The sequence below is a fragment of the Sarcophilus harrisii genome, chromosome 5 (genome assembly GCF_902635505.1).
Source record: "Sarcophilus harrisii chromosome 5, mSarHar1.11, whole genome shotgun sequence".
Taxonomy (NCBI): Eukaryota; Metazoa; Chordata; class Mammalia; order Dasyuromorphia; family Dasyuridae; genus Sarcophilus; species Sarcophilus harrisii.
In genome coordinates, this window is record NC_045430.1 from 245,500,859 (window position 1) to 245,518,156 (window position 17,298).

The window sequence follows — 17,298 nt, forward strand, 5'->3', positions numbered from 1 at the left end:
ACACGTGTACGTTTGTGTTAGGGTGCATGTAGAGAATGCACCCACCCATATTGGCACACGTGTGCAGTTACACAATGTACACATATGCTTGTGTGCACACATATGCCATGATTTTGTGCACGTGTGCATGGGCATTTTGTGTATTCTGGGTATCTGTGTTTATGTATATTTAAGTTTTTGTACATGTTTGCACATATTCATGTCTAAGCTTGCATAGGTGTGTGATCCATGCTGGTGTGTTGTGCCTATGGGCTGTACAGATGTGTACAAACACCCCAAACACGGGACACATCCAAAGCCCAGCGAGCAGGCACATGTGCGTGAGTGTCCCCAGGCAGATGCTTGTCTGTGCCCATGCACACACATGCACGCAGGAGTAATTGTGACACAAGGCGGTGAGTGAGAGGCTGACAAAAGGCTCTGAGAACGCCCCTGCCTCGGGGGACCAGGCATTTCAGCCAGAGTCTCAGGGATGGGTGTTTGGGGGGGGGGGGGGGGGGGGGGGGGGGGGAATTGCTGATCCTGCCAGGGAAGCCCAGGACCAAGGGGAAGGTGGGAAAGCTTTGGACCCACGTGGAGGCTGGGGGTAGTTCAGCCTCTGTGGAGGAAAGTGGGAGGAGTTGTAAGTGTGGGAGTGGAGACAGATTAGGAAGAGTCTTGGAGGCCAAACTAGTTGGGAGACAAGTAGGGAAGCCAGTAGTGGTTGTCAGACACGTGATTTCATCGGTGTAGGGAACTTCCCTGAGAATTTAAGCTAGAATTGCTGGACCATCTGCTTCTGTCTCCTAGGGAGAACTCAATCTGTGTCTTTTCTGACTCTCCCATGGTGCCTTTGACCCTGTTAGAATGGTTAAGTCTGAAGTCAGGAGGAGCTGAATCCAAATCTAGTCTCAGACACTTAAGTCTCTCACCCCCAAGGGCCTTAGGGGGAAAAAGAATTGAGTCTGGTGGCGATGAGGCCCTGATGGGGAGGTGACAGTGGACGGATGGCAGCAGCACTATGGTCCTAGCACCGACGGGCCTGGTGATTGATTAGGCCTGGGAACCATGTGAAACGTGGCTCCTAAGAGAATCCCAAAGCTTGGATGAAGGAGCCTGAGCGTTCACTGGGTGATAAGCAGGTGGGAAGGAGAGATGATTGGCTGAGGTTTTGAAGTGTTGATTCTGAGTGCCAGAGGGACACTGAGGCTTGGGTGCCATATTGGAGGTCATGATCTGGGGCTCCAAGAGATGTCTTTGTAAGGTCCCTCTCCCCCCCCCCCCATTTTTGCTCCACTAACGAGTTATATTAAAACTGATGAGAAAGCAAAGCCAGGGAAGCTGTGGAGACAGGGGGATTGTGCGGACTTCTCAAGCGGCTTCCTCTGTTATTTATGCACCTGTTTTATATCCCTGTATACCCAGGTTATGTAAAAATTCCTCGGGTGCAAAGGGCTCAGAAGTAGAGAAAGTCTCAGAAGCTCGACATGGTGAGATCGCTGAGGGCAGAGATGTTGATTTTTCTTGTGTCTCCAGTGCTTTTAGCACAGGGCTTGGCACAGAGTACCTGCTTGTTAATAAATTCCCCAGGATTCAGAAGGGTTCTTAACCTTTATTTAATTACAAAGGAAAACACTTACATTAAAATAGTCATTAATCCTTGACAGTTTCAAAGGACCCATGATGAAAAATGCTGGCTACCTTCAAAGAGAGAACAGATTAACCCTAAGTGTAGAGTAAAGTATACTTTTTCACCTTCTTGTGTGTGTGTATGTGGTGGTGGTGGTAGGGGGAAAAAGGGGGATTGCAGTGTGGAAATGTTTTGCCCAATTTCACACATAGAATCGGTATCATGTTGCTTGCTTGGGATGGGAGGGAGAGAATTTGGAACTCAAAATATTAAAAAATGGATGTTAAAAAAATTATCTGTAATAAGAAAATATTTAGTGAAAGAAAATAGATTTAAGAAGAAAAAAATTCAATATTTTTAAAAGCAAGTTCATGGCTTGAATGATTCTTAAGTCCTTCCAGCTGTGACAGTGAACCTATGGTGATATTTTATGTTAAGTGAGGTCATTGAATCTAGGAAGATGAAATTAAGAAAGAACAAATGTAAAGTTTTATAACTGGATTCAAAAAATCACCTCCTCAAATGAAAGATGTGGTTAGATCTGGTGGGTTTAGTGGATTTCAAACTGAATATGAAGCAATAGTGTGATTTTTTTTTTTTAATCTGACTTGTGATTTTCATTGATGTCACACCTGCTAAGGCAACTGCCTCTATTTTAAAACTTAGAGATATTTTTCAATTTACTAGAATTTATTTTCTCACTTCCACCTCTTGCATTTCTACCCTTTGTTAAAAGAGAAAAAGACAGAGAGAGACAGAGAGAAAGAGGCAGAAAAAAGAAGAAAGAGGAAGAGGGGAAAGAAAGAAGAGAGAAAAGGAGATAGATATCTATATATATTTATATAAATATAGACATAGATATGATAGAGAGAAACAGAGAAGAAGGAGGAGGAAGAGGAAGAAGAAGAGGAAGAGGGAGTAAAAAGAAGGAAGAAGAAGGGAGAGAAATCATCCCATTCAATTCATTTTATCACTGAAGAAACTGAGGCAGTTTAGCCTCAGTTACTGACCACAGACACAGGCAAGCCCTTTCAACTCCTACTCCTCAGTTCTGATCATGAGACATTTCTTTTGAGAATTCTTCCAGCTCTGAAACATATGATTCCAAGGGGAGGGACAGCATAAAGGGAAGAGATAAGATGCCAGACCCAGACTCTGTCCTTAGCCATCCCTGGCTACCATAATGGCAAAGACAGGTTAAAACAAAGTCCTCAGTCTTTGTAACCCAGAGAAGATGCCCCTCATTTTAATCTCTTGGACGAGGGCATTTCCAGTTTGTGTCTCCCTCCCCAGAGGTCTTTTCCTCTTGACCGAAAAAGTGGGGTGACTGCTCTTTCTCCTTTGCACCTCCACCCTCCACAAATGCAAAAACAAGCCACAAGCAGATTTTTAAAGTGATAAAAACTGTCAGTGTGCACACCTTTTCAGCATGGATCAAGATAGCACGTACTCCTGCAGAAGCAAGACAAATACTTCTCAGAATCCTCACACTGTGAAACTTAATTTTTTTTTCTAAATGACTGAGCTCCAACAGCCAGTTTCTAATTGCCAATTTCTCAGTCCCCATTGCCACGTAAATGATGAGGTCATTGACTCTCATAGGACAGGTAACCATGGTGATAGTTGATATTTTGAAAGATGTGTATCCTCCTCCACTCCTCGGCTCCCTGCCTAGGAGGCAGATGGCAACCCTTCCATGACTTCTGCTTGGGGAGAAAGAATTCAGGATCTGGAGTTTGAAGAAAATGGGGTTTGAGGCCTGCCTCTGACACTACCCACTCAGCAGGTTTTTATTAAGAGACAGTAATATAGTTGTATCGAGAGTAATAGTAATATACAAGGCGCTAGGGCTGTGAAGGGAGAGAGAATATCTGTGGCTATAGTGAGAGAGCGAACAACAGCTCAAGGAGCTTCCATTCTTTTGGAGAATCCAGCATGTGGACAGTTATGCATGGGATTGTCTGAGAAATATAGAACACATATTATGGAAAGAATAAAATGAAATGAACTTTTAAAGGGAGGTTGTGAAGGCTATACATGGTCCATTTGTGCCATGAAGAAGTCACTGAAAGTTTTGTTCTGGAAAATGGCAAGATGATACTTCTCTCTTCTCTGCCGCCCCCCTCACCCCTCCACCGCCCCATTTTACAGATGAGGAAATGGAAGGAAATGGCAGTTATCAGATGATTTGTTCAGTGTCACACAGCTGATAAGTGTCTGACCTTGGATTTAAATTCAGGTTTTCCCGACCATAGATAGGCCTGGTACTTGTCCACTGTACAGCCTAGCTGTCCAATTTCATCATTAAAATTTAGCATTTTAAATGATATTGAATGTATACATGTATTGGATTTAGCATATTTACATGCATGGGGCTACCTGTCATCTGGGGGCGGGGGTGGAGAGAAAGAGGGGAAAGGCTGGAACAGAAGTTTTTGCAAGGATCAAAGTTGAAAAATTATCCATGCATATATATGTTTTGCCTATAAAAAGCTATAATAATGTAAAAAAAATGGTATTGATAACATTGGAGAGGGCAGTTTCAATCGAGTGATAAATTAGCGGTCAATTGCAAAGGACTGAGAATGAGTGAAAGGAGAGGAAATAGAAGCAATGATGGAAGGTGACTTTGTGGGTAGGTAAAATTGGCTCACTCTTGATCTTCCTCATCTGTAAGATAGGGATTATAATAATCCCCTCTTGCCTCAAAGGGATAATGGATGGACCTCCTTTATAAAGGTGTGCCTGATCAGCTCTTCTAGGAAGGGAGAATAGGAAGTAAAACATCTTCTCAATCAGCAAGTTTGACTTGGTCTTTCAAGGAGGCAGAGTTTCTGGTCTATTTGGACACAGAAAAGTCCAGGAGAGCATCTATCCCAGTTCCTGGGACAAGGGAGTAACTTTCAGGAAGATTGTTGAGGGCTGTGCCTTGTATCTGGTGGCTCAAGGTTGGCCACGAACCATTATTGTTGCTCTGAAGTCGAGGTAACGCCAAGTGCATTCACTTATTTTTTGGTGGGATAGCTCCGGAGTTCATGCCTTCAGCGGGATGCCTTGCTCACAGCCTCACCCGCCACCAGGGCACAGTTGGTGGTGCACAGTTGGAGTTCTTTTCGCCCTCAGTTTGAATCGTCTCATCAGGAGAAAGAATGCATCTGGGTGCTCAGAGAGAGATGGCCACCAGGAGCAGCCTCCCAGTGCTCATGAAAGCCATTTCCCTTCTTGGGCAGACTTTGACAGTGTCCATTCTCTTTTTTTCAGGGACAGGTATGGATCAATGGCTTCAACCTTGGCCGCTACTGGCCAGGCCGGGGTCCCCAGGTCACTCTGTACGTTCCGAGACACATCCTGGTTACGTCTGCCCTGAACAACATCACCGTGCTAGAACTGGAGAGGTCTCCTTGTGAATCCCAGCAGAGATGTTTTGTGGAGATGGTGGACAAGCCGATTCTTAATGGACCGCTCTTCTCATCAAAGAAGAATCCCTAGAGGGGAAGCGATTCTTAGTGAAAGCTTGGGTGCTTGCAGAAGGGCTTTCCTCTTAGAATCTTGATTTTTTTATAGAACTTAATGAATTTAACCTAAAATCAAGTTTTATCCTGGCTGATTGGAAAATTGCGCGTATGCTTGCATGTGTCTGTGTGTGTGTGTGTGTGTGTATACGTGTAGATATTGATTGTAAGGGTCGGTATTACTTGTTGCCTTGTAAATTACAATCACAAGCTCCCTGAGGGAGAGAACCAAGCCTTCCCAACAATGACAAAACCCTGTAGTGCCTATTGCCTCTACAGGGGCTTGCACCCTGTGGGCGCCATATGAATGTTTGCTATCTCTGATCATGGTGTTAGAACAATAAAGCACACATCCAGATTATTTTATTTTGCTTGAAGTATTTTTTTGATTAATTTGCAAAGGAAATTTATAGGGAAGAATTGTGTTCCCTGAATAAAATTTATATCCAATTTGATCAATGTGTCTGAAATTGTCTTCCTTTGAAGTAACAATTTGGAGTTTTTGTTTCTTTAGCTTCTATTCAAAGCTTCACCAAATGTTTGTTCCTATAATGCCATCTTTGAAGGACTTTGTATTCATTAAAATAGTATTTAAGAGGCACCTAGATGATGCAGAGGATATCATCTCTATCCTCAGCAGAAATCACCGATACTCTCTATACTCTAAATAGTTAAGGGACTTGCCCAGAGTCACACAGGTAGTGTCTGAGCTTAGATTTGAATTCAGATCTTCCTGGCTCTAGGTGTGGGGCTCTATTAACTGCTCCACCTAGCCAGCCACTTTATTCCTCTTAAATTAAGGACTTCATGCCTAATGTACATTGATGACTCTGCCTGGATGACTCTCTACAATGTATACATATACATACATACTTACATGTAATACATGTAGGGAAAGGAACAAGAATTTATTAAGTAAGTACCTATTGTGTACTAGGCACTATGCTAAGCACTTTATAATTATTCTCTTATTTGATCCTCACAACAACTCTGCGTGGCTAAGGCCAGATTTCTACTTAGATCTTCCCAACTCCAGGTCTAACACTTCCTCACCTAACTGCTTCTATGAACTTGGTAACTGTCATCCCTCCACCTTCATGGTAAGGAGATTGGGGTGATAGGTGTATCCCCCATTATGCACCTTATTCTGTATCTACCAGATCTAAGCAATAGCAACTTTCCCTAATCCTTCACCTCCCTGCCTCTGTCTTCCCGAAAGATATTAGGAATCACAGGTGGGAAGCCCCAAGAGTCTCTAACCTACATGAGTCAGGAAAGAATTTCACTTCCCTGCCTTGGGAATGTCAGCAAGGGCTTCTTAAAGTCCTTGAATTGGCCGAGATAGTGTCGATATACTCACTGTGTATGTGTGTGTGTGTATATATACATATATGTATGTATGTAGCTGTTATTATTGGTAGTAATAATTGTTAATGCAAACACCTGTAATTTACTCAATGTGGATACTTCACTAATTGCAGATTGGAACTCTGATGCAATTTAGTAAGATTCTCTTTGTTTGTTGCTAGAAAAATTCATAGGGGCAGATCAGTGGATGGAGTGCTGTGGCTGGAATTAGGAAGACTCCTCTTCCCGAGTTCAAATGGAACCTCAAACACTTAGTAGCTGTGTGACCCTGGGCTAGTCCCTTCACTCTACCCAAGTCTTGGAGAAGGAAATGGTAAACCACTCCAGTATCTTTACCAAGAAAACCTCAAATGGGATTACAGAGTCAGACATGACTGAACAACAATAATAAAATTTGTTCTTCTAAGCCCAATCTGATAACGACATTGAGCATCAGCCGTGGGCCATGGCTGGCCCTCTGACAACAAGCATCATGTCTATTTCCAGACCTGTGAGATCTTCCAGGCTTTCATAAGGTAGACAAGAACTTTGAGAACCCAGGTATCTCCATACCTCAATAAGACGCTGACAAAATACTACATTCATAGGCTGGACTTTGACCTGGTAGAAACAAGGACAGGAAAAGGTGCTATGAAAAGCTCAGTTGTAGGACATGGGAGGTCTTTGTCTTACAGAAGAGTTAGCCTTAGAGAGGAGGTCTTGGTGTCTTAAAATATTGTAAAGGGCTGTCATGTGAACCAGGGCAGAACCATCAGCAGTTATATTAAAACGAGTAGCCTTAAGGAGCCACCTGGAAAGGTTTCTCTAAAGCACCATATATGCAAATTGAAACTTTCTCAAAGACTATCAGTGATTTCTGCTGAGCAAAACTCAAAGGAATTGTAACTCCCTTGGCACTGTGATTTAATTATCACTGTTAATGGCATGTACTTTGTGTGTATATTTACTGGAGACAAACTAAAAATATAACAAGGGACAGTGTGAATGAGAAATACTCTGAAGCCCAAGTTTCACACTGACTTGCCCAAAGTTACATAGGCATTAAGGAGCAGAGTTTGGATTAGAGCCCAACTGATCTAGCTCCAAATCTACATTCATTTCACTACATCAGTCTCTAACAATGATTCTGACAGGTTCACTAACTATTTAATTGTTCTTAATTGTCCAAAATAGCAGAAAGGATTGAGGAAGCAGTTTCATGAAGGTGGTAAAAAAGTTATACAAGACTCCATTAGTCACTGTTCTAAGAAAAGCCAACCCACAACTCCTGAACTAGGAAGCTGGCCATGTGAGTAAAGAGAAGGGATTGGAGGAGAGAAATATGAAGGGAAAATCTTTATTTTAGTTTTTGACATTTTTATTTTATTTAATTTATTGAACTAAATACAAAATGAGAAAAAAGAGAAAACAAAAATAAAAAAACCTAAAATATTGTCATGTGCCCAATAAAACATCAGGGAAGATTTCAAAATATATAACAATATTCCATTTCAAGAAAGCACATATATATAGGAGAAATTATATTCATGAGTATCCATTTTTTCTTTGCTTCTTTGTAGGTTTTTTTTTTTTTTGTTCTCTACTGAGCACTGTTTACCTTATTCTTTTTACCTCTTTCATTCCCCCTATCTTTCCCAAACAGGCTACAATTAAACACGGATATATTTATATATATACACATATATAGAGAAACACATTCACTCCCACCTACAGGCCCACACACATATACATATATCTGTATACACAGATACATAGACCTACATGCACACATACTCCTATATACTCAGACATATATTATGCACATGCATTTGTGTGTAAACATGCATCTAAAACAACAATATGGCTGACATATTGCAGATTTCTCTCCTTAAATCTTTGACTTTGACTTTGACTTTAAGATCAATTATTAATAGCTCAACTTTTTTTCTAGTAAATTATACCCCCAGTCCTTGAGTAGTGTTTCTGTATATCTCTTATTTTCTATACTTGCTAACTTTCCCACTTTAATTCTGCTCTTTAACTTGTCTTGCTATTACTTAACGTTGCCTCACCCATGGATCCCTCCCTTATCTTCTCCCTTTCCCTTTCCCATTAACCTACATACCATTATCCCACTCCACCTTTCTGTAACCCCACTTTATCTTATGCTACTCTTCCCCCTCACTTTATCCCTTTTCCATTAACTGCAAAGCCCGTTCCCCTACCATTACTCCCCATGCCCTTCTGTAACCCACTTTATCCTATTATCTCTTGCCCATTAATCTACACACTTTGTCCCACTGACATGAATCTCCACCCCCTTCTATACTGTACCTTATCCTATTCCCTCTGATCCTTCCTCTCCTCTTTATAGATTTTGGAGGTGCTGTGCCCTTTGTGGTATATATGTAGTGTTGCCTATTTAACCTATTCCTGATGTGAGTAGGTTTTCAGAACTATGAGCCTTCCTCCTCTCTCTAATTCTGTGTTTGTTCTTCCTTTGCATTTCATTTGTGTAACATTTATTATTTTTACCTTTTTTCTATATAATTTTACTTTTGAGAGTCAGATTATACTCAACTCTGTCCCAATCTTTCTTTTGAGCTACATTGATGTCAATCTTAAACATATGGTAAAAAACATAAACAACTTGACCATGTTAAGTTCCTTGAAATTGATCTTTGTTATTGGCTCTTCTTATATGTTAAATTGTCTATTAAGCTTTGGTTTAATTGAGAGAAAGATCTGAAAATCTGCAAGTTTGTTGGATATCCATTTTCCCCCATTCAAAATTATGGATAATTTTGCTGGATATGATATTTTTGGCTAGTTCTTTTCATTGCTAATATATATGATTCCATGTCCTGCAGTCTTTTATTGTGGCTCCTAAGTATTGTACAATTCTAATTATACTTTCAGCATATTTGAATTGTTTTTTTTTTTCTTATCTCCTGTAAAATTTTCAGCATTCGAAATTTGGTGATAATATTCCTATGTATTTTTCCAAAAGGATTTCTTTGATTGGTGGATTTTTTTCTATTTCTACTACCTGTCATGTTCTATCACTTCAGGACAATTTTCTTGGATTATTTCTTGCAATTATTGTATCAAGTTTCATGTTTTTTTTTTTTCCCAGAGGAGTATCACAGCTTTGAGGTAGTCCATTTTTTTTGTTGTTGTTGTTTGTTTTTCTTCAGTTGTTATGAGCCAGAACTTGAAACAAGGTGTTAACTCACTTGAATTGATAGAAACAGTGCTTAAGTTTACACCTTTGAGAGTTCACACATTAGAATTCTTAAATTCGGGGAGATTCACAAGTTAGAAACCCACAATCCCACTCTCTCAGAGGAGGAGTCAACCTTTGGGTTCACACCTTTAAGAGATCATATATAAGGAGCTCCTGGAGTTAGTTGAGAAGAGTAGAACCAAGATTCAGAGAGAGCTGGAGGCTGAAGCTGGCAGACAAGCTGCAAGAGCTCTTGGAACCAAGGAGGGAGAGAAGCCTCTAAGAAAACTAACCGGGTTATTTTGAAGGAGACAATAAAGGATTTAAACTTTTTAACACCTGGCTGCATTTGAGGTGATTATTGATTTGAACTGAAACTAAGGCTGCCTCCAGAAACGTCTCCAAGAAACCTGCTCCCAGAGAACGATCATATTTTAGAAAAGAAGAGAACACTACACTCAGTGTCTCTCATTTTCTGAGTTCTCTCTAGTTAGGGGGCTACTTAATATTACCTTTTGGGGTAGAAGAAGCTCTGCAGTGTGCTACTTTTGTTTCCTATTCTTTGCTACCAAAAATTGCTGCTACAATTCTTTTGGGTTGTCATCTTTTAGAAGTAAATTCATTTTGGAAGAAAGACTCTGAACTATGGCCAAAGGGCTATCAAATTGTGCACACCCTTTGATCCAGCAATGTCTCTACTGGGTCTCATTTTGTATTTAGTTCAATAAATTAAAAAATATATATATGATCCCAAAGAGATCGCAAAAAAGGGAAAGGGATCTACATGCATAAAACCATTTGTAACAGCTCTTTTTGTTGTGGCTGGGAACTGGAAACTGAGTGGATTGCCATCAGTTGGAGAATGGCTGAATAAGTTATGGTATATGAATGTTATGGAATATTATTGTTCTATAAGAAACAATCAGCAGGATGATTTCAGAAAGGCCTGGAGAGACTTATATAAATTGATGCTAAGTGAAGTGAATAAAATCAGGAGAATATTTTACACAGCAACAAGAAGATTATGTGATGATCAATTTTGATGGTTGTAGCTCTTTCCAACATTGAGGTGATTCAGGCCAGTTCCAATGGTCTTCTGATGGAGAGAGCCATCTACACCCAAAGACAGGACTGTGGGAACTGAATGTAAATCACAACATAGTATTTTCACTTTTCTGTTGTTGTTTGCTTGCTTTTTTGTTTTCTTTCTCATTTTTGTTTTTTTCTTTTTTGATCTGATCTTTCTTGTGCAGCATGATATTGTGGAAATATGTAGAGAAGAATTGCACATGTTTAACATAAATTACTTTCTGTCTAGGGAGGGGTGAGGAGAAAGGAGGGAAGAAAATTTGGACACAAGGTTTTACAAGGGTAAATGTTGAAAACTATTTGTGCATAAATTTTGAAAATAAAAAGCTATTAATTAAAAAAAAAAAAAAAAAAAGGAAGAGAGATCCTGGAGTACAATTCCATAGAAAGAGATCCTAAATCCCCAAGCAACTGCTCATAAAACCGCCATGTAGAGGGAAATAGGGTAGGACCATGTGGAGAAAGGAGCCATCCTGAGAGCAAGAGTTGGGCATCATGCTGTCTGGTAACTTTCTCCTTTCACTAATTATTTTTTTGCCAAGCAGGTGCTACATACAATCAGTAGTTTCTATGCTGTTGGAAGAGTATATGTTCTAGTAGCCCTAAGAGTTTCAGTGGGTAAGGCAGAATCCTAGTTCTTCCTTGCAAGTCTGTTTTTCCAGGCCAATAATGTGACTCAGACTGAAGGATAAATGCCTAGGAACACAATGTGTTGTAAAGAATTGTTTTTGTTCTCCCCCTGTAGAAACTCAATTAGAGTGTGATATTCTGTATTGACAGGTCTATGGGAACCAAAAAAAAAAAAAAATCACAAATTCTAAATTTCAAAAAGTCATTTTTGAGAAAAGTGATTACTGAAATAATCTAGGGCTCATCCATGATGTAATAGGACTGTGTCCCCCTGATCTTTGGGGGAATGGACCTGGATTTGAAAAACCCTGAATCTCAACCCCTCTTGGCCAATGGGAGTATCCCCACCCTCCTATTAGGTTCCCAGGGAAAACTCCCACAGTAATCCTCACCTACAAATGACTGATTTGGAGATCTTGACCTGGGTCATAATCACCACCCATTATTGACCTGGAAATTAGTCCCTCAATTCATCTGGAGATGGATCCCTAGCCTCGGGCCATAGAAACTTAAATATTATCAAGACTCTATCCCAGACTTTGCTATCTTCCTATCAGGAACTAGTTCACTGAGAGAGCTGTTCAGTGAAAATAAACCCATTTTTGCCAAAAACCTCACTTGGAGATTGGGCCTGTGAATTCTTTTGCAAAATCTGCAACACAGGCCTGGGGATCCCCATCACTATTAAGGTATTTTCACCCCTCAACAATCATGCAGCCTTCCTTCCCCATCCCTAAAAAAGATGATTCCCTTTTTTTCCCTTTTAGCAGAAATCCTGTATGTGTATTATCACCAGCAATCTGAGTTTGGACATTTGCCTGTAGGAGGTGGGCTGATATTCACCCCACTGGGCACCAACTTAGAGACACTTGTGTGTTGCCTTCTCTGGCTCTTCCTTTTGAAAAGGACAGTCATTCTGAAAACCCCTCTTTTTAGTCAATGTGGAGGCCTTTTCAGGTTTGTGGTACAAGAGATAGTCAGTATGAATATTCAATAGCACATAAACTGGTAGGAAAGCGGTTAGTTTCCAGACAATTGATTGAAAACTTTGATTTTAAAACAATTCTTGGTTTGAAAACTGAGTCCTATCTTTCCATACCCTTTATTGGCCTTTGCTGTAACAATCTATGGTCTTTCTGTTGTGCCACAGTTCTCTTTTAATGTCCTGACCCAGTTTCCCTAATTGTCCTATTGAGTTACTCTGCCTCAGGTTATAACCATTTCCTCTTAATGTTTGATGGGATAAAGATTTTATATCTTAGATATTAGGCTATAATTATTCCCTTTTAATGTTTGATGGGATAAAGGTCTTTATCCGTTTTAGACATCATTAGAATATCAGAAACCTCTCTATTATGTCATCCCCTTCCAGGTACCTCCCCCATTATGTCGTTGTTCTTGTTACCCTATAAAAGAATCTTGTATCTGACATTTGCTGCTGGATTCCTGGAGAGGATAGTCTCATTCAGCCCTGGGACCAAACCATGGATCCATTTGGTCCCAGTAAATCTCTCCCATTTAATAAATTATTAAATACTCTTTAATCTCTCTCTTGCCCAGTTTCTCCAGCATTACATTTCAAGAATTGATTGTTATTTGGGGGGTATCATGGCAGGGATTGCTCATAGTTATTAGAAAATAGACCAAAAAAAAAAAAAAAAAAAAGATTCCAAAGACAAATTCCTTGCATTCTGTCAAACATTGCATGAAGAAGTGCTTGCAAGAACTCCCAACTGTGTAGTTTTTATATTTTACCAAGGAATTAGGGCTTTCTTCCTTGGGAGCTTTTTTCCTGGGTTGGGGGTTGAGTCCAATGACCCCAATGAGAAAAACTAGAAAGACACTTTTGAAAAGATGGGAAACCTCTTTATCAACACACAAGAAAGAAAAAGTCTTGGTAGGTGTGGAGAAAAAGCCATGGATTTGGGGCAGGAACATCCTGTTTGGCTATACTAAGAATAGTGGGCTGGCATTCACCTCCCCTCTCTAACAATTAAGAAATGTTAATTGTCTTATGGAACTCATCCGCTATAATGCCAAAGAAACTGAGCAGGACAGAGATTAGAGACCAATTTAATAGTTTATTAAATGGAGAGAGATACTGGGACCAATGGATCCATGGTTGGTCCCAGGGCTGGAGGAGACTATCGTCTCAAAGAATCCAGCACTGAGTATTAGCAAGATTTTTTATAGGGTAACAAGAACAATGACATAATGGGGGAGGTACCTGTGGGGATAACCTAATGGGGGGAGGCCCCTAGGATGACACAATGGAGGGAGGTTACTGATATTCTAATGACATCTAAAATGGATAAACCTTTATCCCATCAAACATTAAGAAGGAATGTCTATAACCTAAAGATATAAAACCTTTATCTCATCAACCATTTAAGAGGGAATGATTATAACCTGGGGTTTTGGGGCAGAGTAACTGAGGTAGACCTTTATCTCATCAAACATTAAGAGGGAAAGGGTATAACCTGAGGTAGAGTAACTGAATAGGACAATTAGGGAAACTAGGTCAGGATATCAAAAGGGAACTTTGGTACAACACCACATCTTGTGGTCTTTGCTGTGGATTAGAAACTACTAGACTCACTGTCTTTTGGGAAGAGAGAAAAATTCTCCTAATTGCACAAGGATGGGAAAAGACAGGTGACAGATATTTTCAGGATGGTTGACTTGTTAATCTAGTTAAATTGTGTGGCTTAAAGATAACCCAAGGGTTACTGGATGAGAAAAAACAGCTTTTCTTTTAATTATAACTTTAACAAAGAGCAAGCTAAATATCTGAGCAAAACTCAGGGACATACTAAGGTGACTTTAGGCAGATGCAGATTTGATCCAAGATAAATTCAATATGATATAGAATCAGAATAGCATTAATTTAATTTTCTTCACAGGGGAGGACACTTGTCTGACAGCCCACAGAGTTAGGAAGAAGCAGCAGATTAGATACCCCATCTCCCCTTCTCTGTGTCATATGGTGTTGGCCCACTTTTAAGCTTAGAAAGCTCTCTCTTAAGGAGGAGCATAGAGAAATGTTGAGACCTTTGGAGTAGGGTGGGACAGTGTGCAGAAACTCTATGGAGTAAGTGCTCTTACAAGTACTTCTTCAAACAATGTTTGACAGATTGTTAGAAATTTCTCTTTGGACTTTGGGTTGGGTTGTTCTATTTTCTGATAACTATGAGTAAGTAACTTCTGCCATGATGTGAAGACCGTGTATTTTTAAATCAGCAGGAGTCAGGAATTCAGGTTAGGGGAAAATCGTCAGTCTTTATTCTCAGTGAAGAAAGATCGGAGGTGGAAGAGAATCGGCGATAGCAATGTGTGCAGCTGAGTCAAGAAGCTAGCTAGACCCGCAGCCACACGACCAGCAGCTAGGAGAAAAAGAACCCAGGTCCAATCTCTCCCAGCTTCTCTTCCTGTCTCTCTCTGCCTCCACCCACCAAAATCGTCATTTCCTCTATAACACATCAGGACTTGCAAGGAGAGTGGGCAGGGACCATTCTTTATCCAATCATGTATATTAATAGTGTATAGCCCAATTACTATTTAGCCTCACGTACTTGAGACCTTAGTGCATCAACTCAAACTTCAGCCCATTACACCATGATAGCTCTGTAATGACAAAGGTCACTTTTAATGGGGTGACCAGTTCCTCCATTTGTCCTATTTCATATTCTGCCTTAAGGTTATGACCGTCCCCTCTTAATGGTTGAGATAAAGGTGTTATAGACATTCCTTAATGTCATTAGAATATCAGTAACCTCCATCTATGAGGCTATCCCCACCTAGGTCTCTGCATTATGTTGTTGTTCTTGTTATTCCATAAAAGGCTTGCTGTCCCGATACTTGGGGCTAGATCCTTTGAGATGATAGTCTCGTCTAGCCCTGGGATCCATTGGTCCCAGTACTTCTCTCCATTTAATAAACTATTGAATTGGTCTCTAATCTCTGTCTTGCTCAGTTTCTTTTGACATTACATTTGGAGGCCCCAGCGAGATAATTAGAAAATGAGCAGGATGAGAGACAAGACTTTTGGGTCTCTGCCTTGGGCTGGGGTGACTGCGAATCTGAACTCTCCAGCCACAATAGCCTGATGGTAGACAACCCCATTTCAGCTACAGGAGAGTAAGTTTGTCTGGGTACCTTTTGGGGTACCATGTGGTTTTGTTTGTTTGGTTTGGTTGATGAATAACCGGATTCACCGGGTTGCACAGTTGTACGGTTGTCACTTTTGGAGTGCCCTTTTCTTGGGGTACCGGTTGGTTTGGTTGATTAGTGATTACCGGACGTGGGTGTCACTTGGGGTGCCCTTTTTGGGGGTGCCATTTGCTTGGTTGATGAGTGGCCTACTGGACGCAGGAGGTCGCTACTGGTGTGTGATGGAATTTTGGACAAGGTAAAAGACTTTTTCTTTCCTTATCTTGTGGTGGACACTGCAGGCATCAAGACTGCAGTCGTTGTTTGGAGCTCTTGGGAGCTCTGGCACAATTCTTTAGGAATTGCTGCGGCTCTATCTCTAAAAAGAGATACGAGGGAGGCTGCAAAGGTTGGGAAAACTAAGTTTTTACTTGTCTGCAATCTAGACACTCCGCCGCCTCAAAACTCTTTTCCTGGAGCAGATGCTTTGCTTGAGGAAACTCTGTCCAACTCTTTTCCAGAGACAAAAGCCTGTCCTTTGCATTTCTAAGAGAGGTTCTCCCACTTCTTCCATCCAGTGGGAAGTATATACATTTGAAAATGGGACTCAGTTTCCCTGTTTGGGTCATCCTGTCTTAGAGTAATGCCGGCCCCTCTGGCTTTTGCATGGTCAGGGGGGTATCTACAAAGACTGGGGGTTTTAAAAACGACATTTGGTTTAGCTTTAATGTTAGTGTCCTACTGAATGTTGTAATTGTGCAGTCTAAGTGTGACCAGTGTTCTGTATGTCTTGTATGTTATTGGACAGTCTAGTTGTGCTCTGTGTTCTATGTGATTTTTGTGAAATTGTTTGTAATTTGTTTGTCTATTTCGGTAACTTAAGAGCTCTGTTAAATTTAAGTACAATGATCAAATTTGGGAATTGGTTATTTCAATACTGAACTCCAGCTGGTGAAAACATTTGATTAGGAATTTAAAGATGATTCTAAATTTGGGAAATGAATTGGTTTACCTTAAGTATAAAATCTTAAAGGAACAATAGCTTGTTAAAGAAATTCTGTTAACTTGCCTCAAAGAGGTCATGTGCCTCTAATTTTACCTAAAGTATGTAACAAGGACTTTTCTGAAAGCTTCATCCTTGGCCAAGCTGGGCTTAGGAGAAGTCCATTGGGAATAATGGCCACATGGGGCCAGAAGGGAGAGAAAGAAACTATGTTGTTTTATTATTTGAAATGAGGTAGAAATGGATTATATGCTTTAAATCCAGCTCTGCTAGACATTTAGTTTTATGGGATTCCCCCACCCACCCACTGATTTCTGCTACTTTAAATGTTGGGAGGGGTAGGGATCTTTTGTAAAGATTTAAACTCGCCCCCCTCCCCACTGCTGCTACTTCAGCTATAGGAGCCATTTAGTTAGCCTGGAGTGATTTCGTTCCCCACCCTTGTGGAGTTGGGGGAAGCGTAGTCACATTGAATTCTATTCTCCCCCCTTCCTCTAAACTGTTCCAGACATTTTAAATATCTTGAGTTTGTAGTTAATATGCACTGCATTTTTTCCTCCTGTAACTGTTTTCTATAATGGTCAATAAGAAATTGTTAATTCAATTATGTCATACCTTGTTGTTTCCAATCTGGTTATGTATAATCACTATATCTCAATGCTTGAGCAAATAAGTATTTAGTCTGGTCATCTATTGGTTACCAGATATTGTGTCTGGATATTCAAGTTTTTTT

The 17,298-nt window shown here is 40.4% G+C and overlaps 1 protein-coding gene across 3 annotated transcripts in view; it reads left to right on the forward strand.

Annotated features, from left to right (window-relative positions):
* The window catches only part of GLB1 (galactosidase beta 1), an 80,346-nt gene extending 74,770 nt beyond the window's left edge, over window positions 1-5,576 (forward strand). For all 3 annotated transcript variants that reach the window (XM_031940021.1, XM_031940020.1, XM_031940022.1), the window contains exon 16: window positions 4,871-5,576. In XM_031940021.1, the coding sequence (XP_031795881.1) occupies window positions 4,871-5,098 (228 nt within the window). In that variant the 3' untranslated portion in view covers window positions 5,099-5,576. The remainder of the gene's footprint in view (window positions 1-4,870) is intronic.
* Window positions 5,577-17,298: the final 11,722 nt, after the last annotated feature.